The 24,436-nt window shown below is 36.0% G+C and overlaps 1 protein-coding gene across 4 annotated transcripts in view; it reads right to left on the bottom strand.

The window, feature by feature from the left end:
* Positions 1-24,436, bottom strand: part of LOC145259207 (neuronal membrane glycoprotein M6-a-like) — a 1,045,587-nt gene that overhangs the window by 20,147 nt on the left and 1,001,004 nt on the right. For all 4 annotated transcript variants that reach the window (XM_080117042.1, XM_080117041.1, XM_080117040.1 and 1 more), the window contains exons 5-6: positions 14,580-14,715; positions 8,420-8,469 (exon numbers count right to left, since the gene is read on the bottom strand). In XM_080117042.1, coding sequence (XP_079973168.1) covers positions 8,420-8,469; positions 14,580-14,715 — 186 coding nt within the window. The remainder of the gene's footprint in view (positions 1-8,419; positions 8,470-14,579; positions 14,716-24,436) is intronic.

Here is a 24,436-nt window from a genome sequence, read left to right as displayed (position 1 = left end):
CATAGCTTACTGTAGAGCATTCGATTACAGATCGAATGCTCCCATGTTCAAGCCCAGGTATATCTCACCATTTTCTTTTCTTACGAGGGGCGTGCAATAAGTAATGCCCTTGACCCACTTCCAGTTGTCTGATCTAGCTGGAATTTTGTATGTGAAATGATTTATATCTACGGGTTATGTGGCAAATTACAGCTCTGAACTAATTGTGGTTTCTGTTTTACAGGTGTTTGAACCGAGTCAGGTGTGAAATAGAGCCTGTTGAATGTCGAGCAGTGATCCGGTTTTTGTATTTGAAAGAACGCACACCACAGGAGACTTGATTAAATGAAAGAAACTTATGATAATGCCCCATCATATGACCTTGTAAAACGCTGGCATCATGAATTCAAACATAGCTGGAAGTCTGTGGAAACAGCTCCCAGACCAGCCCCCCCCCCCTCCTGCCATTGATGAGGCATCTGTCCGTCAAGTTGAGGTTGCCATTTTGGCGGATCGGCACATTACTATTCGCCAAATAGCCCAAGATGTCAAGATTAGTACAGGATCTGTAGAAACTATTCATGACCATTTGCATATGCATAAGGTATCTGCCAGATGGATTCCCAGGTTGCTCACACCATTCCAGAAGCAAGAACGCATTGAGTGCTCGAGGATGAATTTGGAGATGTGCCAAGAAGATGAGTCAAAGTTTTTCAAAAGACTACACAGGATGAAACCTGGGTCCATCACTATGATCCAGAGACCAAAGCTCAGTCAATGCAGTGGAAGCACTTGGACTCACCACCTCCAAAGAAGGCAGGGGTGCAGCCCTCCGCTGGCAAGGTCATGCTCAGTTTTCTGGGACTAGGACGGAGTAGGGATGACAGATTTCCTGGCAAAGGGTACCACAATTACAGGAGCCTATTATGCTTCACTTTTGAAGAAATTAAGGGAAGCTATGAAAATCAAGAGGCGGTGCAAGATCAGCAAAGGTACCCTTCTCCTGCAGGACAAAGCTCCGGTCCACAACTCGCATGTCGCCAGATCAGAAGCACGGGCGTGTGGTTACGAAATCCTTCCCCATCCTCCCTACTCTCCTGACCTTGCACCCTCTGACTTTCACCTCTTCCCAGCCTTGAAGTTGTTTTTGAAAGGAAAGCGTTTCCCCAGATGATGCAGCCTTGATTTCTGAAGTCACATCGTGGTTGGAGGACCAACTTGGGGTGTTCTACAAAAACGGTCTCCAGAGCTGCATCAAACGATGGGAGAAATGCATAACTCTGTGTGATTCCTCTGTAGAGAAAGACTAATAACTGTGCCAAGTTTCGTTGCTCTACTGCTATGGGAAGTGGGTCAGGGGCATTAATTATTGCACACCCCTCGTATTAATGAATTCAATTTATGATAAAAGAGGTACCATTTAAAATCGCTGCAAATTAAATCAGAGTTTCCCGGGCTTTCATTGACAAGCCCAAATATCAGCTGACGTGATATTGTAAACACTGACGGAATTTGACGAACTACATTGTCTTTATTTTTTTGTTTTATTTTTGCAAATTAATCCACCAGGCAAATTATTCCTTGTAATATATGTACAACCAAGCAACGATTGGCGTCCAGCTATGTGTGTATGTATAAGATGAGGAATAAGTTATATAACTTTATATCATCAGAACAATGGGTGATTCAAGGGAAAATTTAAAAACCTTTAGACCGTAGCATTTGGAAGCTAAATGCTTCTCATCAAAAGAGAGACAAAGGCCAGAATTACACAAATATAGAAAAAAAAACTTTTAATGACATTTTAAAATGAAAGGAGAATGAAGGAATAGGATAAAATGGTAAATTCCTTCATTTTCATTTCTAATGATCATTAAACCAATCTTTTCCTATATTTGCATAATTCTGGTCTTTTTGCTCGTCAAATGAGAAGCACTTTGCTTTGAAATGCCATGGCCTAAAGGTCTTTTCCTTAAATTTCCCTTAACATTCCCTTATTGTTCTGAGGATACAAAGTTATATACAACTTTTATTGTTTTTGCTCCCCTTAATAGTGTTGAGCTTTTATCTTAAAAAGTCTTGCTTTGTTAAAGATTTACTCTTTGATATTTTATATACACTTGTGCCCGATATTATTCATACCCCCCTTGAAAATTGAGTTTATTAGGTGTAACTTTTGTAAGAATTTATTGTTTACGTCCATATTGATACATATTCTTAATAAACCTCTTCTGATCATTTTCGTCATTTTAAAATCTCGGGATACTTGTAATAAAAGAAATATACAGCTATTTATAAAATCTGCAATGTTCAAAAATAATCATACCCCCTTATTTTTTCAGTATTAATCGAGTTTCTGACTGTTTGTTTTCTGTTTGATTCTTATTTTGAATGCTTTTATACAACCTTTGATTAATTTCATTTCGTTTTTTGCATTTTTCAGAAATTAAAATGATATCAACTGAAAACCAATAAAAGAATAAAAATTATTAGAATAGGGGAAGAAAAAAGAGCTTAGTAATGATCTTAGGACTAAAATTGTGAATTCACATAAGGATGGTTTAGGTTACAAGTCAATTTCCAAGAAATTTGAGGTCCCTACAGCAACAGTACAGAGCATCATCAAAAAATTCCAGAGCCACCACACAACAAACAACTTGATTGGTAGAGGAAGGAAACGGAAACTGTCTGCTAGAGCCACCAGGAATATTGTAAGAAGTGTTAATGCAAATCCAACCACCACTAATAAGGACATTTTAGAAAATCTGGAGTCTTCTGGCATAAAAATATCAAGGCAAACATTGCAAAGGACTCTGCATGAAAATGGTCTGAAAGGAAGAAGACCAAGAACTCCATTGCACACCGGAAAACACCTTGCAGCACGTCTAAAGTTTGCTAGGACCCATGTGAATTCTCCAGAGTCCGTTTTCTCAAGTATTTTGTGGACTGACGAAACAAAAATTGAATTGTTTGGCCATATGGATGCTTCTTACGTTTGAAGGAAGAAAGGAGAAGCTTACAACCCAAAGAACACCATACCCACGGTGAAACATGGTGGTGGTAGCCTAATGTTTTGGGGCTCCTTTTCGGCTAGTGGTCCAGGTAGTTTGGTCAAGATAGATGGAACCATGAAGAAGGAGCAATATTTGGAGATACTCCAGAAAAACATTAGACAGGATGCGGAGAAGCTCCATTTAGGACCAAACTGGGTCCTTCAACAGGATAATGATCCAAAACATACTGCCAAAATAGTCAAGAAATGGTTTGAGGATAATCAAATTAATGTTTTGGAATGGCCTAGCCAGAGTCCCGACCTGAACCCTATCGAAAACCTCTGGCACATATTGAAAACTGAGGTTAAAAAGCGGAAACCTAGAAATTTGAGGGATTTGGAGAACTACTGCATTGAAGAATGGTCAAAAATCAGTGTTGATGCTTGTAAAAACCTTGTTGATAAATATCCCAAACGGTTACAGGCAGTTATTAAGAATAAAGGGTATGCTATTGACTATTAGTAAGAGAGGTATGAATAATTTTGAACTAGTGCCATTATTGTTTTTCTTTGTATAATGTTTCAAACTTGCATAATTTATTTATTTATTGAGTTTAAATTAAATGCTTATGCTTGATTTATTGTTTGAAATCCCTTTAATATTGTCTACCTTCTGGTTTGAGCAATATTCTTATAGAAATCTCAAAGATCCGAGGGGTATGAATAATATCGGGCACAAGTGTATATATATATATATATATATATATATATATATATATTTGGGATATCGGAATCAGAAAATTTTGTGCCTGTTCTCCAATGCCAAAAAACGGTTCCTTTAATGTGCTTTATTTGATTTTGTGTAAAACAAAATCTTCCACTGCCAGTTGTAATGATAATATAGATTTTAAACTACCAGTAAAGCTAAAAGTTATTGATCATCCCCACAAGGACGTTTTTACTTTCGATAAGATATATGCACATTTCACACATGTTTTTATGGTAATCAGGAAAAATAAGAATTTTACAGTTAGATTTATAAAGAATCAGAATCAGTAATTGTATCGGAATCGGTAAAATATTGGAATCGTCCCATCACTAATAGAAGGAATTCAATTTAAACTGTAAATTAGAATTTACACTTCGACAACGAATACAAGTAGAGAGACTTAATATTTTTCTTATTTCACGGAATTTCAAAGAATGGCTTTTATCCTCAGAGGAAAAAAGTTAAAATATTAATAGGCAAGCTATAATTTTGCTGGTTAGCATAAACTGAAAACCAAATTGCTAGATTAGCCATATTTGTATAAAAATTGATAATGCAGAAATGTATAGATTAAAAAGATATTGCGAACGAAGTTAAGGCTTGATAAAGAAAACGTTAAAAATGTGGTACAATTGATTGGTTAGATGTACAGGTGCAACCGAAATAGTCCAATAGTGCAATAATACAAGTGGACGATCGGTAAACATGAGCAAATTCCAAATGCGAAGATGGCATCTAAAAATTGCAGTAGACTTTTTTTCCAGTGAAAAAGCTATTAGCCTCACGAGAGAGAAGAATCCTGTTAGCTCCTATTTGTAGAGAAAAATATATATATATATATATATATATATATATATATATATATAACAAATCCATATTCCTGTCTGTTCACATACGTCATATACGATGTCATAGCAGAGGAAATATATATGTGCAGTATTTTACTTGTTTGAAAATTTATCACAAGTATATTTCAGAGGTATACTCCATCTTCAGTATGTTGTTTTGTTTCTTTTTTTTTTTTCCTTTTCTTCTTCCTTGACATGTTGTAAAGCTGGAGAAAGAAATTTTTTAAAGAGCTGCACATTGCAAAAATGAAAGTGAAGATTCTTGGGCAATGCAGGGCATATACATAGCTAGTGTGTATATGTATATATATATATATATATATATATTTTGAATCGTTTCAGATAAACCAGACTATATTAATAAAGAAAATCCAAAACTATATTAGCAATGTATAAAATGTATTTATAATTACATATAATAAATTTATATATTAAAAAAAAAAAAAAAAAAAAAAAATGTATACATGTAAAAATATTTTTAACCTTTATATATATCAAATTTTAAATAAATAAGAATGTAAATATACTAAATACTAATCATAGTGGGGGTGATAAGTAGTTAAATGGATTAATCCTAATCTTATAAATACAAGACTGATAAATTAAAAAATGTATCCATTTTAAATGTGGAAATTGATGAATCACACAGGTAAGAAATTCATTTTTATAGTATGAAAAGGTTAGTAATTGCAATTAAGAATAGGAAATTGGATCAAATGTTTGTAACATGTCTTCTTCCTAAGATTAAGGGTGGTGATGTTTGATCAACACTGCTGGGGAGCCATGATGTAATATACTGTTTTGTTTTTAAATCCCCGAAACAGTGTTTCATGGTAAACAACTGATGATCCCTTGGAAAATAAATTATTGGTATTATAGTAAATTCGAGAGTGAGTTGATGAAGTGATTGCAGGTGATTAAATGACTTACTGACTAGATGGTTTTCTAACGAATGATAAAAAATTCGTTTTTGTATAGTTTTAAAGGTTGAAAACTGAAAAGACATACACACACACACACACACACACATACATATATATATATATATATTTGTAGTCATTGACACACAGTCCTGTTTCGTTGTATCACAACTCCTCAGTGCCGCCAGACAAGCTGAGGATTGAACCCAGAACCATTGCGTTGACAGTCGGCAGTTTTACCAATCGACTCACGGGAGCGGCGCCCGTAAATAATCTCGCCAAATGTCAATTTAAACAAACATCCGTTCACCACTTATACAGTGCTCTGACCGCTTTGTTTATAAACAAAGAGCGAGCGTCGCATTTTTCAGCCAATTAAGTAGCAGGTGAGATTACTTACGACAGTGCTCTATCCAAAGGGAGGGGGGGGCTTAAAATATTTGTAATCATCTGCACAAATATATATTTGTGCAAAAACAGAAATCTCCAAGGTAGTACCTGGAGTGTGCATTAAGACCATGGGGAGAGATGCACCCTCAGTCTTCATCAAGACATTCATCTAGGAAAGGAAAACTTAGGTCTACTTTCTGCTGTCTTGTTAGTTGGCACACTAGCCTAGATATGACAACAGTACTCCCGTTGGATAACCAGCATGCAAAAGTTTCAGCCTAATCAGGTAAAGCAGTTTTTGATTTGTCAACGTTTTCACAACTTTCGGAAGTTGTTACACAATATGAAGACGCAAAATCTCCAGCTATGGTATAGCTGGAAATGTCTTCTCAATTATTAAATCATTTTTCTCTGATAAGTTCATAATAGTGGTTGATGGGCAGAAATCAGAAGCTCACAGTATTAATGCAGGAGTCCCTCAGGGGTCCATCTTGGGCCTAACTCTCTTCCTGATCTACATCAATGATATCCCAAATCACATCCTTACATCATTCTACCGCTCCAATAGATCTCTCACCGCTGATGCAATTTTCTACCTATATAAGAGCCAAGTACGCCCAAGGATGGAGTACTGGTGCCACATCTGGGCAGGAGCTGGTAGAAGCACCTTATCCTGTCTTGACTGAGTTCAAAATAGACTTCATGGCCTATGGGGGATGCCCGTTTCTCTTCCCTGCAATCTCTTTCCCACAGAAGAGATGTTGCTGGTCGTTACTTTGTTATTTTTATGGCAAGTGCTCGTCTAAACTCCATTCCATGGTCCCCCTCTTTGCCTGACTTTCATGAAAAACACTCGTCTAACTGAAACCACTATCAATAATTTTCCCCATATCTATGCCTAAACCTAAACGTAAATTCCATGAACAAAGTTGCTTTCTTAGAACAGCTCGCTTGCAGAACTGTTCCATTTTCTTGCTTTCCAGCTGACTGCAATATGGTCACCTTCAAGTCCAACGTAAACAAATTCTTGATGAGCTGTCCCCCTTAAGTAATCCAATTTATCAAATTTCTACTACTAACAGTTACGATATTGTCCCATTGACTACTGTATACTCATTAACCCTCATCCTGGAGTGGCCTCCAAGCCCTGATAAGTGGTGGCCCTTTATATATATATATATATTAAAAAAAAGATTACATGCAAATTTATCTCATCCTTACATTGTCAGACAGAGCTATGCAGTTTTATAACCCATTTTTGTTCCTGTTTTTAATTATGCAAGAGGAATTTGTCAATGCTTCATTATATTGCAAAGTTCTTAGAAATCAAGGGGCCACTATTTCTGGGGTTAACACTAAGATACATAGACCCTTGAATATTCCATTAAAGTACTTCACATCTCAAACATCGAGTTAGTAAAGCAATTGAGAATATAATCTTTCTCTTCCCAATTGACCATTTAATTCATCTTTCTTGTGGTCTCTTGATTTTATCAGATTCCAGGACAAGAATTCTAATTTGGTGGAGTATCCAGCTTCGTACTTTAGGTAACAATTGGAAAAGGTGCACCATTCCTCGTAAAATCCAGTGTTGGTATGCTATACTGAGGAACTCTAGTTTGGGCCGCAAATGTGATTTTGAATATTTACTCAGGGTTTACTTGTAAAGAAATGAATCCAATGGAACAAATGGTAGTGAATCGGAAAAAATTGGTTCCAAAAATGCTTTTAACTTCCTTTTCTATTGTTAAAAAAAAAAAAAAGGTTTATTTTAAACTACCAGTAATATGAAAATCTACAGATAACGAATTCAGTGAAAAATATGAAAAAAAATGGCACAATGAAAAATAGGTGAAAAGTTTATCAAAGTCTGATACAACACATAACAAATATTAAGTTTGTCAAAGTAAAAAGAAATATGTACTCCCCTCCTTCCCAATAAAAAAAAAAATAAATTCTACCTTCCTAGAAAACTAATGGATTTTTAGAATCGGAATCATAATTGCATGAAAATTGGAAAAATTTGGTAATCGTCCCATCTCTAGTAGGCATGTAGTGGCAGCCAAACACTAACTTTTCAGTGATGGATAAGATTAGAAACATACAAGACTTGCGTATAATACAGGTGTTTATAATAATTAATACGTATTATTATTAATTATTATTATTATTAATACGATTGCCACTGAACCTTTTATGGCTATGACTGAAACATGCTAAGGCAAGATAACCAGTAATCATTTAAGTCATTTTTTTTTTGTTTTTTTCAGTTTTCTTCTAGACGGACTGGATGAAGCACCCAATTTACCCCAGTTTGGAAATTAGGGGAATTTATCCCCTTGACATTATTATCAATAGGTCCTCACTTATCGAGGTATGAGGGCCCATTCGAGGATATGACAATATTGTCAGTTGAATGATGAACAAATAAGCTCCGTCAGCCTGATTAAAAAAAAAAAAAAAAAAAAAAAAAAAAAAAAAAAATTATATATATATATATATATATATATATTTTACTTACTTCCTTGAGGAAGATCTCCAATTCTGGATCGCAAACTTTTTTGTCAAGTCCTGAAAAGAACAAAAAGAAAACTTACTATTTATTATCGAACTTAATTTAAAAAAGAAAAGGAAACTAAGGAAAAATACAATTTTTTTTCCTATAAAATGGGGATAAAAAAAAAGCATTTTATTTGTATTTCTATCACACACAGATTTATTTGTGATATTATTGTACATGGTTACTTCCCTTGATGTCTACTTAATTTGTTTAGATCAACCACGGATAAAAAAAAAAATCACAATTTAGTGACCAGATCATGTGATGAAAAATTGTGTACCAATGGTAAATGATTTATTTTGTTATTTTTTATTAAATACTAGCCTGGGTGCCCGGATGTTTGGAGGTGTGTTGAGAGAAAAAAAAAGTGGTAGTTAGACAGGCTCAAACTCGTACTGCAAAGGAGGAAAAAAAAAAATAAATGTGACGTCTTTGCTGTTGCGGCCATCGCCAAACAGACAGTGCCGAAAGTTTAAATTAAGGCTAGTCAATCGAAAAGAGGGGATGACTTTCCAAAATATCGGAGAAAAAAAGCAATCCCTCCTGGAAGAAAAGTGCTCAGTTGAAGGTGAAGGAATTAATGTTTTTGGCCAATTTTTTGATATTTGTCGTCCGAAGGGTCGAGCTTCAAAATGATACCAATCTCGTGAAAATCCGTCGCCTCTGTTGAAAGTTTTAGGCAGACATACAAACATACATACATTTAAATAGACAGGTGAGATTTATATTATAGATTAGTAAATGAGAAACCATTTAAAGTTAAAATCTAGTTAGTATTATGCTTGTAATACTAAGAATTGAATACAACATGGTAGCCGTCAAGTCCAATGTAAACAAGTTCTTGTTGAGACGCCCCCATAAATAATCGAATTCTACCCAATTTACACCATTTATGATTACTACCACTTTACATAGTACTCAAAAGACTTCAACCAGAACTTGCGCCCTTACAAAACTGTTTAAACGTTGTCTTAAGGAGAATAGCTTCCCATCACCCTGGAAAAACTCATCAGTATGCCCTGTATTTAAGAATTCAGGGGATCGCTCATCCCCCTCTCAGTACAGGCCAATAAGTCTCCTGTGCGTCATGAGTAAGTTGCTGGAATCTGTGTTAAATAGAGAAGTAATCAACCATCTCAGCAAAAATAACCTTAGTGCCACACAATATGGTTTCTGTTCTGCTAGATCTACAGCAGATGTGCTTACAGTTATATCTCATAGGATTAGCGAATCTCTCGACGGAGGCAACCTTTCTAGGGCAATTGTTCTTGACATATCAAAGGCCTTTGATAAGGTATGACAAAGGTTTACTTCACAAGATCTCTAGCTATGGTATAGCTGAAAATGTCTTCTCAATTATTAAATCATTTCTCTCTGATAGGTTCATAAGAGTAGTAGTTGAGGGGCAAAAATCAGAAGCTCACAATATTAATGCTGGAGTCCCTCAGGGGTCCATCCTGGGCCCAACTCTTTTCCTGATCTACATTAATGATCTTCCAAATCACATCCTTACATCATTCTTAACCATTTATGCTGATGACACTACCATCTATGGTAGCACATCTAAGACAGTAAATGACCAAGTTCTCTCTGATTCTCTCTCCTCTGATCTTGAGCATGTGGTACAATGGGGAAAGGAGTAGCTGGTTTCTTTTAATGCATCTAAAACCGCTTCTATCTTTACATTATAAACGTTCTGATCCCCAACTGGCATCAATTGAAATGAATGGCTCTCGTCTTGAGGAGGCCTCAAGTTTTGACAAACTTCTGGGCTTGACCTTTACTACTGATCTTAAATGGAACACGTACATCAAAGACCAAGGCCGCTAGAAAAATGGTGGGATCCTTCATCGATCTAGTAGATATCTCACTGCTGATGCAATTATCTATATAAGAGCCAGGTACGTCCTAGGATGGAATACTGTTGCCACATATGGGCAGGAGCTGCTAGAAAGGACTTATCCTGCCTTGATAGAGTTCAAAATAGACTTCGTAGCCTTGTAGGAGATGTCCTTTTCTCTTCCCTACAACCTCTAACAGAAGAGATGTTGCGAGTTTGTTTCTGCTGTATCATTATTTTCATGGAACGTGTTCGACTGAGCTTCAATCTATGGTCCCCCCCCTCGCCAAACTTTCACAAGAAACACTCGTTTAGCTGAAAACACTATCAATAATTCCCCCCTCTTTATCTGTGCCTAAACCTAAATGTAGATTCCATAAATAAAGCTTCTTTCTTAGAACTGCACGCCTATGGAATTGTCTTCCATTTTCCTGCTTTCCAGCTGACTACAATATGGTCGTCTTCAAGTCTAACGTAAACACAAGTTCTTGATGAGCCATTCCATTCGTTAACAAATTTACCAAATTTCCATTACTAACGATTACTATATTGTCCAATTGTTTACTGTACACTCTTTAACCCTTATCCTCGAGTGGCCTCTTGGCCTTGATAAGTGTTGATTCCTATGTAAAAAAAAACAAAAAAAACATTCATTAACCCTTATCCTTGAGTGGCATTCGGACCTTGGTAAGTGGTGACTCCCAAGTAGAAAAAAAAGAACATTAAAAACGTGTACATGTGTGTAGTTTCAAAATATAATTTGTATATGAGAGAAGTATCTGCGATGAGAATACATTGAAGTCGTGTTAATAATGTCAATGTTGTGGGAGTGCTGTCAATTTTTTTTTCTTTAGACTACAAGCTATTTCGGCAAAAAAAAAAAAAAAGTAATATTGATGGGACCATGTTGAGAGACTTTGACTCTTAGAACCGTCATATTATGAAGATGTTTTAATTTTGAGGCTGGAGTCAGATTTTTTGACAGTTGGCGCCGACATGTTTTGGAGAACTTTATGCAATTCCAGAGTCATTTATTGAAAATTGTAGTGCTATTAGATCTTTAAATAACCATTCGAGAAATTGAGAAATGCTGTCATTTTATGGAGAAAATAATTATAATTTGAGTGACTTTTGGTTACTGAAAGTCAACAAAAATACAAAGGGCTAGCAGTGATTGGCTATAGCTTAGTTATTTTCATTTTAGCAAAAAAAAAATCGATGAAGCTCCGACCTCTGTCCCATCGCTGCAATGTTTTTTTTCCAGTGCGCGTTTTACAAGAACATTAATGGAAAGTGCTCCGATGAACTCCTAGTACTTGTGCCCCGTCAAATCCCACCCCTTCGCTGTTAAGGTGCCTAGATGCCAGAAAACCTAATAGTTTCTTCCCTCAGACTGCTAAACATTGGAATTCCCTCCCTGTTGCCGACTTCCGACTGTACTAACTTGCAGAAGTTTAAATGTAGAAAGAAATTGTTTAATGCAATACGTTATTTGAGGTCGAACTAAGCTTTAACGTTTTGAAGACTAAATTGACTTAACAGTCCCATAGCTTCACAGCACCTTTTGTGTTATATAAATTTTTTTCCATTTTTAGATTTTTTGTATTGTTATCTTTAATTAACTGAATTAGTCAGAGTAAAAAAAAAAAAAAAAAAAAAAAAAGCTTGTATTAAAAATATATATTAAGTTAAAAATCAAAATTTATTTTTATTAGAATCTATTTTTTTTTTTTGTCTGCCATGTTGAACAATCTATTCTATATTTACTGGGTTTTATCAAATAGTATAAGAAAGTCAATGATAGTTATTAAAGACAAGAACCCAAAACATGCTCGGCTAGGGATTTTTAGCCTCGCGCCCCCCCCCAAAAAAAAAAGAAAAAAAAAAAAAAAAAAAAAAAAAATCACCATTCCTGTAATGATCCGGTCATTGTTGATTTTGGGGTGGGAGGTTAGTTCTGTGCAATTCTAGGAGGTCCACACTTCCAGGCCTTGCCTTCTTTCTTTGAGAAAAGAGTTGTTTATTGCTAGTCACCTGAGGCGCCCTTACCAGAAAATGCCAACAGGGCTACCCAAGTACTTTTTGCCAGTCAGAGTATCCCTCCTAGAGGGTGCCGACTTTTCAAGCTCACTTTCCAACCTTGGTGTCCAAGTTCTTGCAATGGGAGAAAACTAAAAACCCCAAAATATGTCTTCTTTAATCCTATCAGTAACTAAGTCGTAGTGACAAGATGAAAGAAATGATGCCTCCATTCAGTCTCGAAAGACAAAGGATACTCCCTGTAGGGGCAACTGCGCATGTAATTATGTGGCAAGAGTTGCGCAATCCCAACCACACCTCTCCTGAATCGGCACTGCTCAAGTCCAGTGGCAAGGAACAGTCCAAGACGGCTTGAAACAATGCCGAGATAAGCGGAGAGCATATACAGCACCTAGAAGCCCCAAATGGTCACCTATCTGGTACTGGCCAGGCTCATCGTTGCTTAACTTTGATGATCTGGTGGGAACCGGTGTGTCAAATGTCATTTTGCCGCAAGATGAAAGTCTTTTTTTAAAAAATTGTTCGGCCATTTTGTTTGAAATTGTCAAAGCTCAATTCCTTGTTTAGTTTGAAATTGTAGTGCAACATTTTTCTTGGGTTCACGTCAAGTTGAAATGAACCCAGTAGCATGTAGAGGAGAAGTGGTGATACCTCCCAAACATCCAATCATATTCACAGTATTTCTTTTCCTCCTAACATTTTTCAGTATTAGCTCTTTAGTCTTTGGAGTATTGTGAGAATTTCTTCTCCCAAAGAGGACGACTTATGAAACTAAATGCAATCGTTAAACAAAAACACAAAAAATCCGATAGGTTTTTTTTTTTATTTTAATTTTTAATGGCTATCAAGTAGCTCTGCCTTTCATTTGAAGGCAGTTCATAAAAAAAAATGATCGTAAAATAACCAATCAAGTTGACATGAGGTTAACACACTGCTCGTTTATATTCAACCGACGGAAAACCACTTTTTATTCTTTTTTTAGGCGGCATTCATGCTGGATTTTTTAAGTCTGCTCCTTCCAACAAATTCAATGCATCTCGTACAAACGCTGACCAAACCCTGACATTATTGACAGCCAGTCATGGTTCCAACGGCAAACACCGTAGATTGTCTAAGCCAGAATCAGTTTGGTATCTTGCTTAACCATTCCGAGCCACATTTAAAGCTGGTTGCCACTTTGCTTCTTCCAGTCCTGAGGAGGAACTGAATCGATGGCGTCTGTTGAGATTGCCTTGTTAACCAGCTTAGCAAAGGCATCTCGTGAGAAGAGCCCACTGGTGAGAGGTGATGTAGCATTCAGCAGAAAGTGTTACCAGGGTACATGCAGGATGTGATGAAGACAAATGATCATAAACCTTTTTTATTGGACACAGCACGGTCGCAAACGTCAACAAATTATTACCGTAAAAGTTTTCTCCTTAAAGATACCGAATAGGAAGAAGGGAAACGTGTCCTGTGAAGAGTTTAACAGTGCAATTTCTAATCCTATACAACCTAGAGAGTTGAACATTTGCATCACTGGGCCTCTAGACACCAGTTTGCAACCCCACTATTTTTGATGTTTAATTTATCCGAGTACTAGCAGGGAGACCTGATGTTGCCTCGAATTGAATGATGATCAACAACTGTTTCACACTCCCATATTTTTTATGGTCACTGAAAACGGTGAAATTTTTCAATCAAATCGATTGACCTTCACGGTGGACCGAGAGGAAGCTTCACATGCCTCCCTGCAGTGACAGTTTACATTTCACTACTGCTGATTTTATAAAATTATTTTTTTTTATATATAATGGTTTGAATTAAATTTTTAAAATGCAAAAGTCAGGTATCATGATGTAATTGTGCTTTAAATAGAAACATTTGTTTCAAACGCGCCCCTATCATATCAAAGAACCTACTGTTAATTTAATATGTCGAGCCTTTTAGCTTGTGTGGTAATAAGACTTCTCAAATGCACTTTGTTAGGCTGTATAAGGTGTTAAGTTCGGTCAAAATCGCCTGTTCCTTCTTTCATCAGATTATTTCGATTAGTGATACTATCCAAGACATTCTTATACAATACCTATCTAAGAACACTGTCAGGCACGTAAAGTACCTTTGTGGAGAAGGTCATAAAAATCGGCCCAACTGTTTTCAAGTCCATATAGAGAAAACACACACACACTTAGATTTTGTTCTTTTTTATTTGTGTTGTCAGTGAAAGGCGAGGAAATTATTAAGGAAGTATAAAATACTGACCATAATACTTCATTTCAATGCAGTCTCCCTTCTTGAAATCAGTGGAAAGGATGAAAGTGCTGACCAAGAGGGGCATGACAGCCAGAGAGCTTCCGGCAACCCAGATGACGGCCAAGAAATAGGCAACGAACAGCACCTGGGGAAAAAAAAAAAAAAAAAAAAAAAAAAAAAAAAAAAATGAAAATAAATCATTAAAAATACGATCAAACTTCAACAAATTGTTCAACAATTCACTGGTTTACAAACGAAATTTTTTGCTTAAACTAAACGAGATAAAACAGTATTTGACATTCAAGACTGAATCTTTGTTGACAAGTCCGGCATAGACAGAAATTTATTGATCACAAATATGATTGTATAGTAGAAAAGATTAAAAATATTCCACAAAATTCCACAAGTATCAATAACAGTCATTATTATTATTATTATTATTATGACAACAGATTATTCTTATTGTTTTGACTCTAGTATAAATCTGACAGTTAGACATGGTTAATCAACCGAGAACATCATCACTCTATATAAAGGCATATAAGATATTACCGGATACACACTGGAGAGTCAGAAGAATATGCTGTTGTCCTAGCCCTAGTCATTGTCTGGGAATTGTTTTAGACGAGAATTGATAATTTGGATTATTCAGATTACTGTTTTTTTTTTGTTTTTTACTTGGAAGCTCACCACTTATCAAGTCCTAAAGGCCACTTTAGGATAAGGGTTATGGTAGGTAAGATGGGGAGTCAAGATCAATCATGGTGGAACTTGGCTAGGGTTAGATTATCTTAATGGACGACTCAATAGGAATTTATTCATATTATACTTGACCAATGTTATAATCAGTCAGAAAGCAGACACACGGTATTGTATTCCACCTCAAATATTTTTCTCAACATTTTAGTCAATGTAACCTATTATCTTCTCGTCTTCTATGGCTTCCACCTGTCAGCATAGTATTTGCCCCTTTTCTCCTGTACAGCTCCAGAAGATATCTCAGGCCTAATGCAATCCTCTATTTGTATAAGAGTCAAGCATGTCCTTAGATCGAGTATTGTTGCCACATCTGGAGAGGTGGCGCTCAGAGCATCTTTTTTTGGCCTCGGCAGAATACAAAACCAATTTCAAAATATAAATGGTGGAGGTCCTCTTTTCCACGCGGTCGTTTTCCCCACATAAGTAATGTTGCTTGCCTTTCTTTTATTTTCATGGTAGACGCTCGACTGAGCTCGAATCTATTCCCACACCCCCTATTAACTATTAACACTCATCTAGCTACAAACCAATGTCAATTTCACTTCCTCTGTGTACGTAAAACCAAACTACCCGTCTGTCGAATAATACTGTTGTGCTGCTTCCCCAGCTGATTATAACAGTAGTCATCAAGTTCAATGTAAACAAATTCTTGCAGAGCTGTCCTCTTAATCATATTCTGCTCAGTTTCAATGGTTATAACAAGTATCATGCTGTCCTGGCATTCACTTCAAAACTCATTTTCCTCGCATGGCTTTGATACGTGATGACTAATTAATAAAAACAAAACCACACCATTAATTACAAATACATGTTCATGATAAACTGGTGGGGTTCGGATGCTTGCCGCTGTAACCACCTGTCTGTCATTACTAGATAGATAATGGCTAAACAAGTTTTTTTAAAAAGTTTATATGCCAGCCATTTTATTTATTTTTTTTACTGTTATTCATCCCAAACAAGGCACAGTGACACTTGGACATAAGGGTTACTATTTGGGACCAATTCGACAGGGACACTATGCATGGAGTTGAGCAGTGAGATGTTTGCATGTCAGTACAGTCAGGAAAGTCTGGGCCCAGTGTGCGTGTGTGTGTGTGTGTGTGTGTGTTGGGGGAGTTTTCCCCTGTAAAAATTTACCAAATCTATTATAATAAAAGCTACATTAGATACAATTTAACTTTATTATGATTTTACCCGTGTCCCCATTGAAATTTAAGGGTTCATACCCAGTAGTCTGAATAAGTCAACTACTAAAATTAAGAGTTGTTGCTCAATCACTTTATCTCTTCTTTACTTCCAAGTTGTTTTAATATCAGTTTCTCCACACAGTAATAATGGCACACATAAAAGGCACAAAGAAAATAGACCAGTGATCCCTAAGCTGTTCCCCAGGCGACCTCAATCATGAACCTTGCTTGTTTCAGTTGTATTAAAAATTAAATGTCATACATGTATGTCAAACATGTTATACATTTAAAAGCCAAATTACAACGCAAACATTTTGTATAATAGAAACTTGTTTAAAATTAATAGTTTCAACGTGATACGTCTTTAGAATTTTTTCTTCCGTGCCATGATATTAAAATGAAAAGAATTTAGTTGTAGAAAATCCATTTCCGTTTTTCTTCAGCAGGGATCTCTTTTTTTAATATTCAGGGAAACGCATTGACGTGCATGTGCTATGAAATAGGTTGTGCTCTCTGTTGAAATGAATATGTTTATACCATTAACAAACGATGCTTTTTTGAAATCACAAAGTTTAGAATATAATTTTTTTTTTTCGTCTGTTACGCAAAATTTTGAAATAGAATTTTTTTTTATCTATTACGCCTAAGTTTAAAATAGCAGTTTCTTTAGTTTGTTGCACTGGAATAGTATTTTTTTTTTTTTTTTTTTTGTCAGTAACTCTTAAGTTTGAAATAGCATTTTCTTTGGTCTCTTATGCCTAAGTTTAAAACAGCCCTTTTTTGGTCTGTTAGGCAAAAATTTTAAATACCATTTTCTTTGGTCTGTTACGCTTAAGTTTTAAATAGCATTTTCTTACGTTTGTTACATCTAAGTTTGAGACGACATTATTTGGTCTGTTACCAAAATTTTTAAAATAGCATTTTCTTTGGTCTGTTATGCTTAAGTTTAAAACAACATCTTTTGGTTTGTTACTCCAAATTATAAAATAGCATTTTATTGATTTGTTATGCTTAAGTTTGAAACAACATTTTTTTTTTGGCGTGCATGTGCTATGAAATAGTTAGGTTGTGTTCTCTGTTGACTGTATAAAGGACAAGCATATTAAAATAAACCCAAGGGCAAATTAATTTTTTTTTTTTTTTTACTTTCAAATTCTTTTCATTTTGCTTTTTAATGTTTGATTAATTGCATTTGCTTGTGACTTTGCCTGCAACAAAATTGAAGACCTCATACTTTACTGACAATGTTAGCGTGTAAATATTCACAATAAAACAGGCTTCTTCAGTCTTGGACAGACTAAGGATACCCACAAAGGGTTGCCTGCATGTGAAATTTTTGTGGCAGGTGTGCAATCTCCAACCACACCTCTCCTGAGATAACATTGTTAAATACCAGTGGCAAGTGAAGTATAGGGCGACTGGAAACAAATGCTGAGATAAACGGAGAGCACATACAGCGCTTAGAATTCCTAAATGGTCACCCATCTGATACTAACCAGGCTCAATGTTACGTAACTTCGGTGATCTTACGAGAACCGGTGTATCAACGTGATTATGCCATATAAATATTCACAATACATCTTAACTCGCTGGAAAAATGGTGGGATCCTATCGATCCAGTAGATATCTCACTGCTGATGCAATTCTCTACCTATATAAGAGCCAGGTACGTCCTAGGATGGAGTACTGTTGCCACATTTGGGCAGGAGCTGCTAGAAAGAACTTATCCTGTCTTGACAGAGTTCAAAATAGACTTCGTAGCCTTGTAGGGGAGGTCCTTTTTTTCTTCCTTGCAACCTCTTTCTCACAGAAGAGATGTTGCGAGTTTGCTTTATCGTTATTTTCATGGCAAGTGCTCGGCTGAGCTCCATTCTATGGCCCCCTTCTCGCCAAACTTTCACAAGAAACACCAATCTAGCAGAAAACATTATCACTAATTTCCCCCACTCTTTATCTGTGCCTAAACCTAAGCGTAGATTCCATGAGCAAAGCTTCTTTCTTAGAACTGCACGCCTATGGAATTGTTTTCCGTTTTCCTGCTTTTCAGTTAACTACAATATGGTTGTCTTCAAGTCTAACGTAAACAAGTTTTTGATGAGCCGTTCCATATAAGTTAAATTTGTCCAATTTCTACTGTACACTCGGTAACCCTTATCCTCGAGTGGCCTCTTGGCCTTGATAAGTGGTTATGCCTATGTGTAAAAAACAAAAAACTATCCGTATTATTTGGAGTCATCAAACTACTGTTCTCATCTTGTGTGATTTTTCGGTCAATATAACTGCCGATCTTCAGGTGAACTCAAGAATTTGGACGGAATTTCAAGCGGAATCCTTTATTTACTTCACAGGGGTAGCATGCTCGTTTCGTCAGCCATGACTGGTTAGAGGTTCTAAATGATTTGCAATTGTATTTTTCGGTCGTCCACAAGGACCCGTGGTGCAGTGGTTAAAGTGCTTGGAAAAATCAATTGTAAAAAGTGATATTCTGCTGAAGGTTCAATCCTCAGTGTGGGCGACCAAGAAATACAATTGCGAATTACTTATCTATCCAGTCATGGCTGATGGAACAAGAGCACACTACCCCCGTGAAGTAAAAGGGTTTCGCTTGAAATTCTGTCCAAATTCCCGAGTTCGACAGAAACATTCCAGAGTTCAACAAGATACACCTAAAGAAGGTTGGAGGTTATATTGACAAAAAAAACTCACTCAAAATGAGAACTGTAGTTCAATGAATCCAAATGATACGAATAACCAATCCTCATCTCAATTCAGAAACGACATCTTAAATACTCATGGCAGAACCCATAGTTTGCGACAGTATCCATTAGGCCGTTCACCGCTTGTTTTAACAATTATCAGCCCCCTCCCCTCCCTCTTCCCGGCCCACTCTTCATCAGAAATTATTCTTTGGAAACTGAAGTCTAGGTCATGCTGAGGTAGATATATCATCCTTGGATGACTCAGATGCTGAGAAACTGATTTCTGATACATTGTTGTCCAACTGACCGCTGAGAAGTTAATCAATCAGCAGACAAACATTAAAAAGACGTCCAGCCGAAGAGGATGAAAGGGAAGTTATTTTTGTCCGCAGACAACTTGGTATAAGGAAAAGCAAGACAGAATATTTCAGAAGAGAATCCATATGGATCTTCCGGAAGTAAATAAATCATCTGGAAGTAAAAAATACAAAAAGCTAGTTAGACACAAACTAATAAAACTTAATACAAGTGAATTACATAGTTTTCCCGAAATGCAATCCTTCATTTAAGTCTTTCTTTACAGATTCAGCGATTGTCTTGAATACATGCGAGTTCCATTTGCTTACATATCGGGAATAGGCAGCTAGTTTGAATCCTGAGTTTTATTCAGAGAAAAAAAAACTAAAAACTCAATTTTCGCTAATTATCTTTGAAAACGGTTTTCATCTATATATTAATACAATAGCGTGTGTCATCGTTTTTTTCTTCCGAGTGACTGTCGTTTAATTGTTATGACCTATTTCTTGTAATAAATAATTTTGCCAAGAATTTTTCATAAGTTTTGGTTTCAGTTTCGATTATAACCTGGTGGCACTCAGTTATTTTTTTCTTCATAAGTTTTGGTTCAAGCTGATGCACCGAAGTCATATGAATATATTTTTTATTTTTGAAATCACAAATTTGTAATATACAAGAATCAATAGAAAATAAATATATACTAAATCTGCATAAATTTAAATATCATATTTAAGCGTCTCTGCTAGCTTAAATACTTTTGCAGTTTTAAAAAGGGCTACAATAATATCAGAGTGTCTTCATTTACACTGAACATCCACAGAATGCCAACATCAATATAATACATATGAAAGAGTTCGCTGTGGAATTTCCACAGGCCCCGCTAATTAATTTTTGACCTTATCATTTTTTGTGATTTTTGGATATTTTAATTTCTGCTACATGACAAGTAGATACCATTGGTTTTACTAAAAAAAAAAAAAAAAAAAAAAAAAAATTCAATATTTCGATTTTTATTGAAACAGTTTTTGAAGGCAATTAGTGAAAATTGAGTTTTTAGTTATCCACCTAGATAAAACCCGGAATTCAAACTAGCGCCAAGAACCGAACATGGGGTCATCATCAAATATACCTATTTTGGGGCACAAATAGGTAGACATTTTACGGCAACTCTTTAGGTTATTTAATACTGAATCCAGTATTTTTAAAAAGATTTTCTGCTTCAAGTTCTTTATAAAAAAGTGAGAATGTGTGTGAAGACAACTCTTAACCTATACACTTCACGAATTTTTTTATCTACAGACTTGAAATTTGGTAAAGAGGGTAATCAGACAGGTGGAAAACTAATTGGTTTTAATCTGGAGAAAAGATCCGCTAATGAAAAAAAAAAAAAAAAAAGAAAAGCGAAAAATTAGTACTTGGTGGTCATTGGATTTTTATCTGTCAATTGTTTCGCAACTGCACATACATGAACTGTTCGTATTATGTAGGTTTGAAAAACTTTGAAGATAGTTTCAAGCTGGCCTAATGGTTATCGTACTTGACTGTCTTTAGACTTTGGTTTCTATATCAAGAATTTTTTTTTTGTTTTACTTACAAGAATGAACTCTAGAAAAAATAACTCACATACACATGTTTCTTACCGTTTTTTTTTGTTTACTTAATTATTTTAAGGAATTTAACATTACATTTAATGCCGGGCAACACCAGATACATTTAGCCTTTAAAGTTTTATTCATAGTGTTTAGTTTGGTTGTTTTGTTGAAGGAACTTGTTTTTGACTTTACAGAAAACGATTTAGTTTTGCAAAACGTGGGGGGGGGGAAATCAATGTTTGGTGCATTTTAGGTCAGGAGTTTGTCTCTACTTTATCGTTATTTTCATGGAAAGTGCTCGACTGAGCTTCAATCTATGGTCCCCCCCCCTCGCGAAACTTTCACAAGAAACACTCGTCTAGCTCAAAAAACTATCAATAATTCCCCCCCACTCTTTATCTGTGCCTAAACCTAAACTTAGATTCCATGAACAAAGCTTTTTTCTTAGAACTGTACGCCTGTGGAATTGTCTTTCGTTTTCCTGCTGTCCAGCTGACTACAATATGGTTGTCTTCAAGTCCAACGTAAACAAGTTCTTGATGAGCCGTTCCACTTAAGTTAACATTTTACCGAATTTCCATTACTAACGATTACTATATTGTCCAATTGACTACTGTACAGTCTTAACCCTTATCCTCGAGTAGTCTCTGGGCCTTGATAAGTGATTATGCTTATGTAAAATAAAAAAAAAATCTTGAGACAACCTGATCTGATAACGCCAGGAAAGAAACTGAAATCTGTAATACTTATGCAACAGTTACATAATGAGGTACTTGCATGTAATCACCCGTGGAGCGATTAGTACGTGGTTTGGGAGTAACACACTGGCATAATCTCATGTACACTGGGCACGCATTTTCATTTCTGGCCAGCACCATTATACGCCTTTTTACAAAGATTTTGAGAAGCATATTGACAAGATGCGTTACCTTATTCGCCTCTTGTCAAAGCTGGGATTGGAGGTGAAGTAAAAGTTTCTGTAAAGAACTTAAGACAAGTCGTATCCAACTCTTCTTTGCTTCCTGCAATAGTGTTGCGACGAGATGGAAGTCATTGACTTAGTTCTATCTCATTGGGCTAATATATATAAAGCTGAACGTCTGTGTGTGTTTGTGTGTCTGGTCACGAATAGGTTCCTATATGGTTGACTATTTTAAAAAACTGATTACATATGATAGATGTATCGAGGATCAGGAATGGGTATGTTTGATCTGGCAGAATGGTGGTTCATAAAAATTGTGGGGTCTGCGTTCGCGCCTGGCCCCCAAAGTATAGAAATAAAAAAATGAAAAAAACGTTTACAAGGGTTTTTGATATAGATGTACATAATTTGATACGTATGTTTAAACTTAAATAGGGATGGTATAAAATTGTGGGGTCTGTGTTCGTGCCTGTACTCTATGGAAATATGGCACAAACTTGAACAGACTTTTCATATCTATCTGCGTAAGTATACTTTGATAATTATGTTTCAGTTTGAAGAAATATGGTATAAAATTATTGGGTGTTCGTTCGCGCCTGACCTCCACAGAATGTAAATATGTCACAAAGTTTAACAAGGCTTTTTAAAAGGGGAGCAGGTCCACAATAACACCTTAACTTTAATCTTAATTCACGTTAGCTTTTATTTACTTTTTTGTGTTGAATCATATTGTGTCGAATAAATTCACCTCATAAATTCACGTTCTTATTAAAGTGAAAGCAAAAAAAAAAAAGTCGGAACTTTAGATAATTCTCGACACAAATTTTGCATAACTCTGGGTTTTTTCCTTCTCGACTTGCATGTGGCACTCTTTCAAAAATAAAAACGTTACTTGTTATCGTGTCAAAAGAAGGAAAAAATCCTGCTAACGTGATTACGTGTCTTTAAAAACATTTACATAACCTTTTTATTTTTATCTGTTTAAGCTTTTTTTTTTTCTCAGTGTACTAGGAGGAATTCAGTTGATTACAATCCTTTCTGCATGTTCTTTACATTACAATAGTACAACACTGAATCCGACGACGCAATACTACACCGTTCAATACTGTAAAACTGAAATGAAGCTGTTCTGCTTGAAAAGGGCGCCATTTTCTTCTGATTAATATTTATATCGATTCTTTGCTTTAAAAAACTAAATTATGTGTTTACTTTTTAATATCCCATTTGGCTGTTATTTTACTAAAGTAAGTAAAGCTTCATTATTTTTCAAAACTGTTTTTGTTTCTTTGTTTTTCGATATTTCGTCGATATTATTTAGTAAGAGTGTTTAGCAGAAAAGCCAACAAACGACTACCCAAAAAAATAAATAGTGCTGAAAAAGCTCCAACCAGAACTTGCCCCCATACTTACAAAACTGTTTAAGCATTGCCTTAAAAAGAAGTGCTTTCCAATACCCTGGAAAACCTCATCAGTATGCCCTGTATTTAAGAATTCAGGTGAAAAGTCATCTCCCTCTTAGTACAGACCAATAAGTCTGTGTGCCATGAGTAAGTTGTTGGAATCCATATTAAATAAAGTAGTCAACCACCTCAGCAGAAAACCTTAGCGACATGCAATATGGTTTCCGCTCTGCAAGATCTACAGCAGATGTGCTAACGGTTATATCACATAGGATTAGTGAATCTCTTGACAAAGGTTTCCTTTCCAGGGCAATTGCTCTTGACATATCAAAGGCCTTCGAGAAGGTATGGCATAAGGGCCTACTTCACAAGATTTCCAGCTACGGTATTACTGGAAATGTTTTCTCAATCATTAAATCATTTCTCCCTGATAGGTTCATAAGAGTAGTGGTTGATGGGCAGAAATCAGAGGCCTGCAGTATTAATGTTGGAGTCCACCAGGGGTCCATCCTGGGCCCAACTCTCTTCCTGATCTACATCAATGACCTCCCAAAACACATACTTAAATCATTCATTGACATCTATGCTGATACGACCATCTATAGCAACACATCAAAGGCCGTAAATGACAAAGTTCTCTAATTCTCTCTCCTCTGATCTTGAGTGCATGGTACAATGGGGGACGAGGTGGCTGGTCACTTAATGCATCCAAAACCAAGCTTCTATCTTTACATCATCAACGCTCTGATCCCCATCTGGCATCCATTGAAATGGATGGCTCTCGTCTTGGGGAGGCTCCATGTTTTGACAAGCTTCTGGGTTTGACCTTTACTCCTGATCTGAAATGGAACACGTACATCAAATCTGTTGCCAGGGATGCTGGGAAAATGGTGGGATCCTTCTACCGCTCCAGAAGATATCTCACTACTGATGCAATTCTCTATCTGTATAAAAGCCAAGGATGGAGTACTGCTGCCACATCTGGGCAGGAGCTGCTAAAAATAACCTAT

The sequence above is a fragment of the Euprymna scolopes genome, chromosome 34 (assembly GCF_053919585.1).
Source record: "Euprymna scolopes isolate OS-2025 chromosome 34, ASM5391958v1, whole genome shotgun sequence".
Taxonomy (NCBI): Eukaryota; Metazoa; Mollusca; class Cephalopoda; order Sepiida; family Sepiolidae; genus Euprymna; species Euprymna scolopes.
Note: the sequence above shows the minus strand (reverse complement) of the source record. Positions and strands in the feature narration are given on the sequence as shown.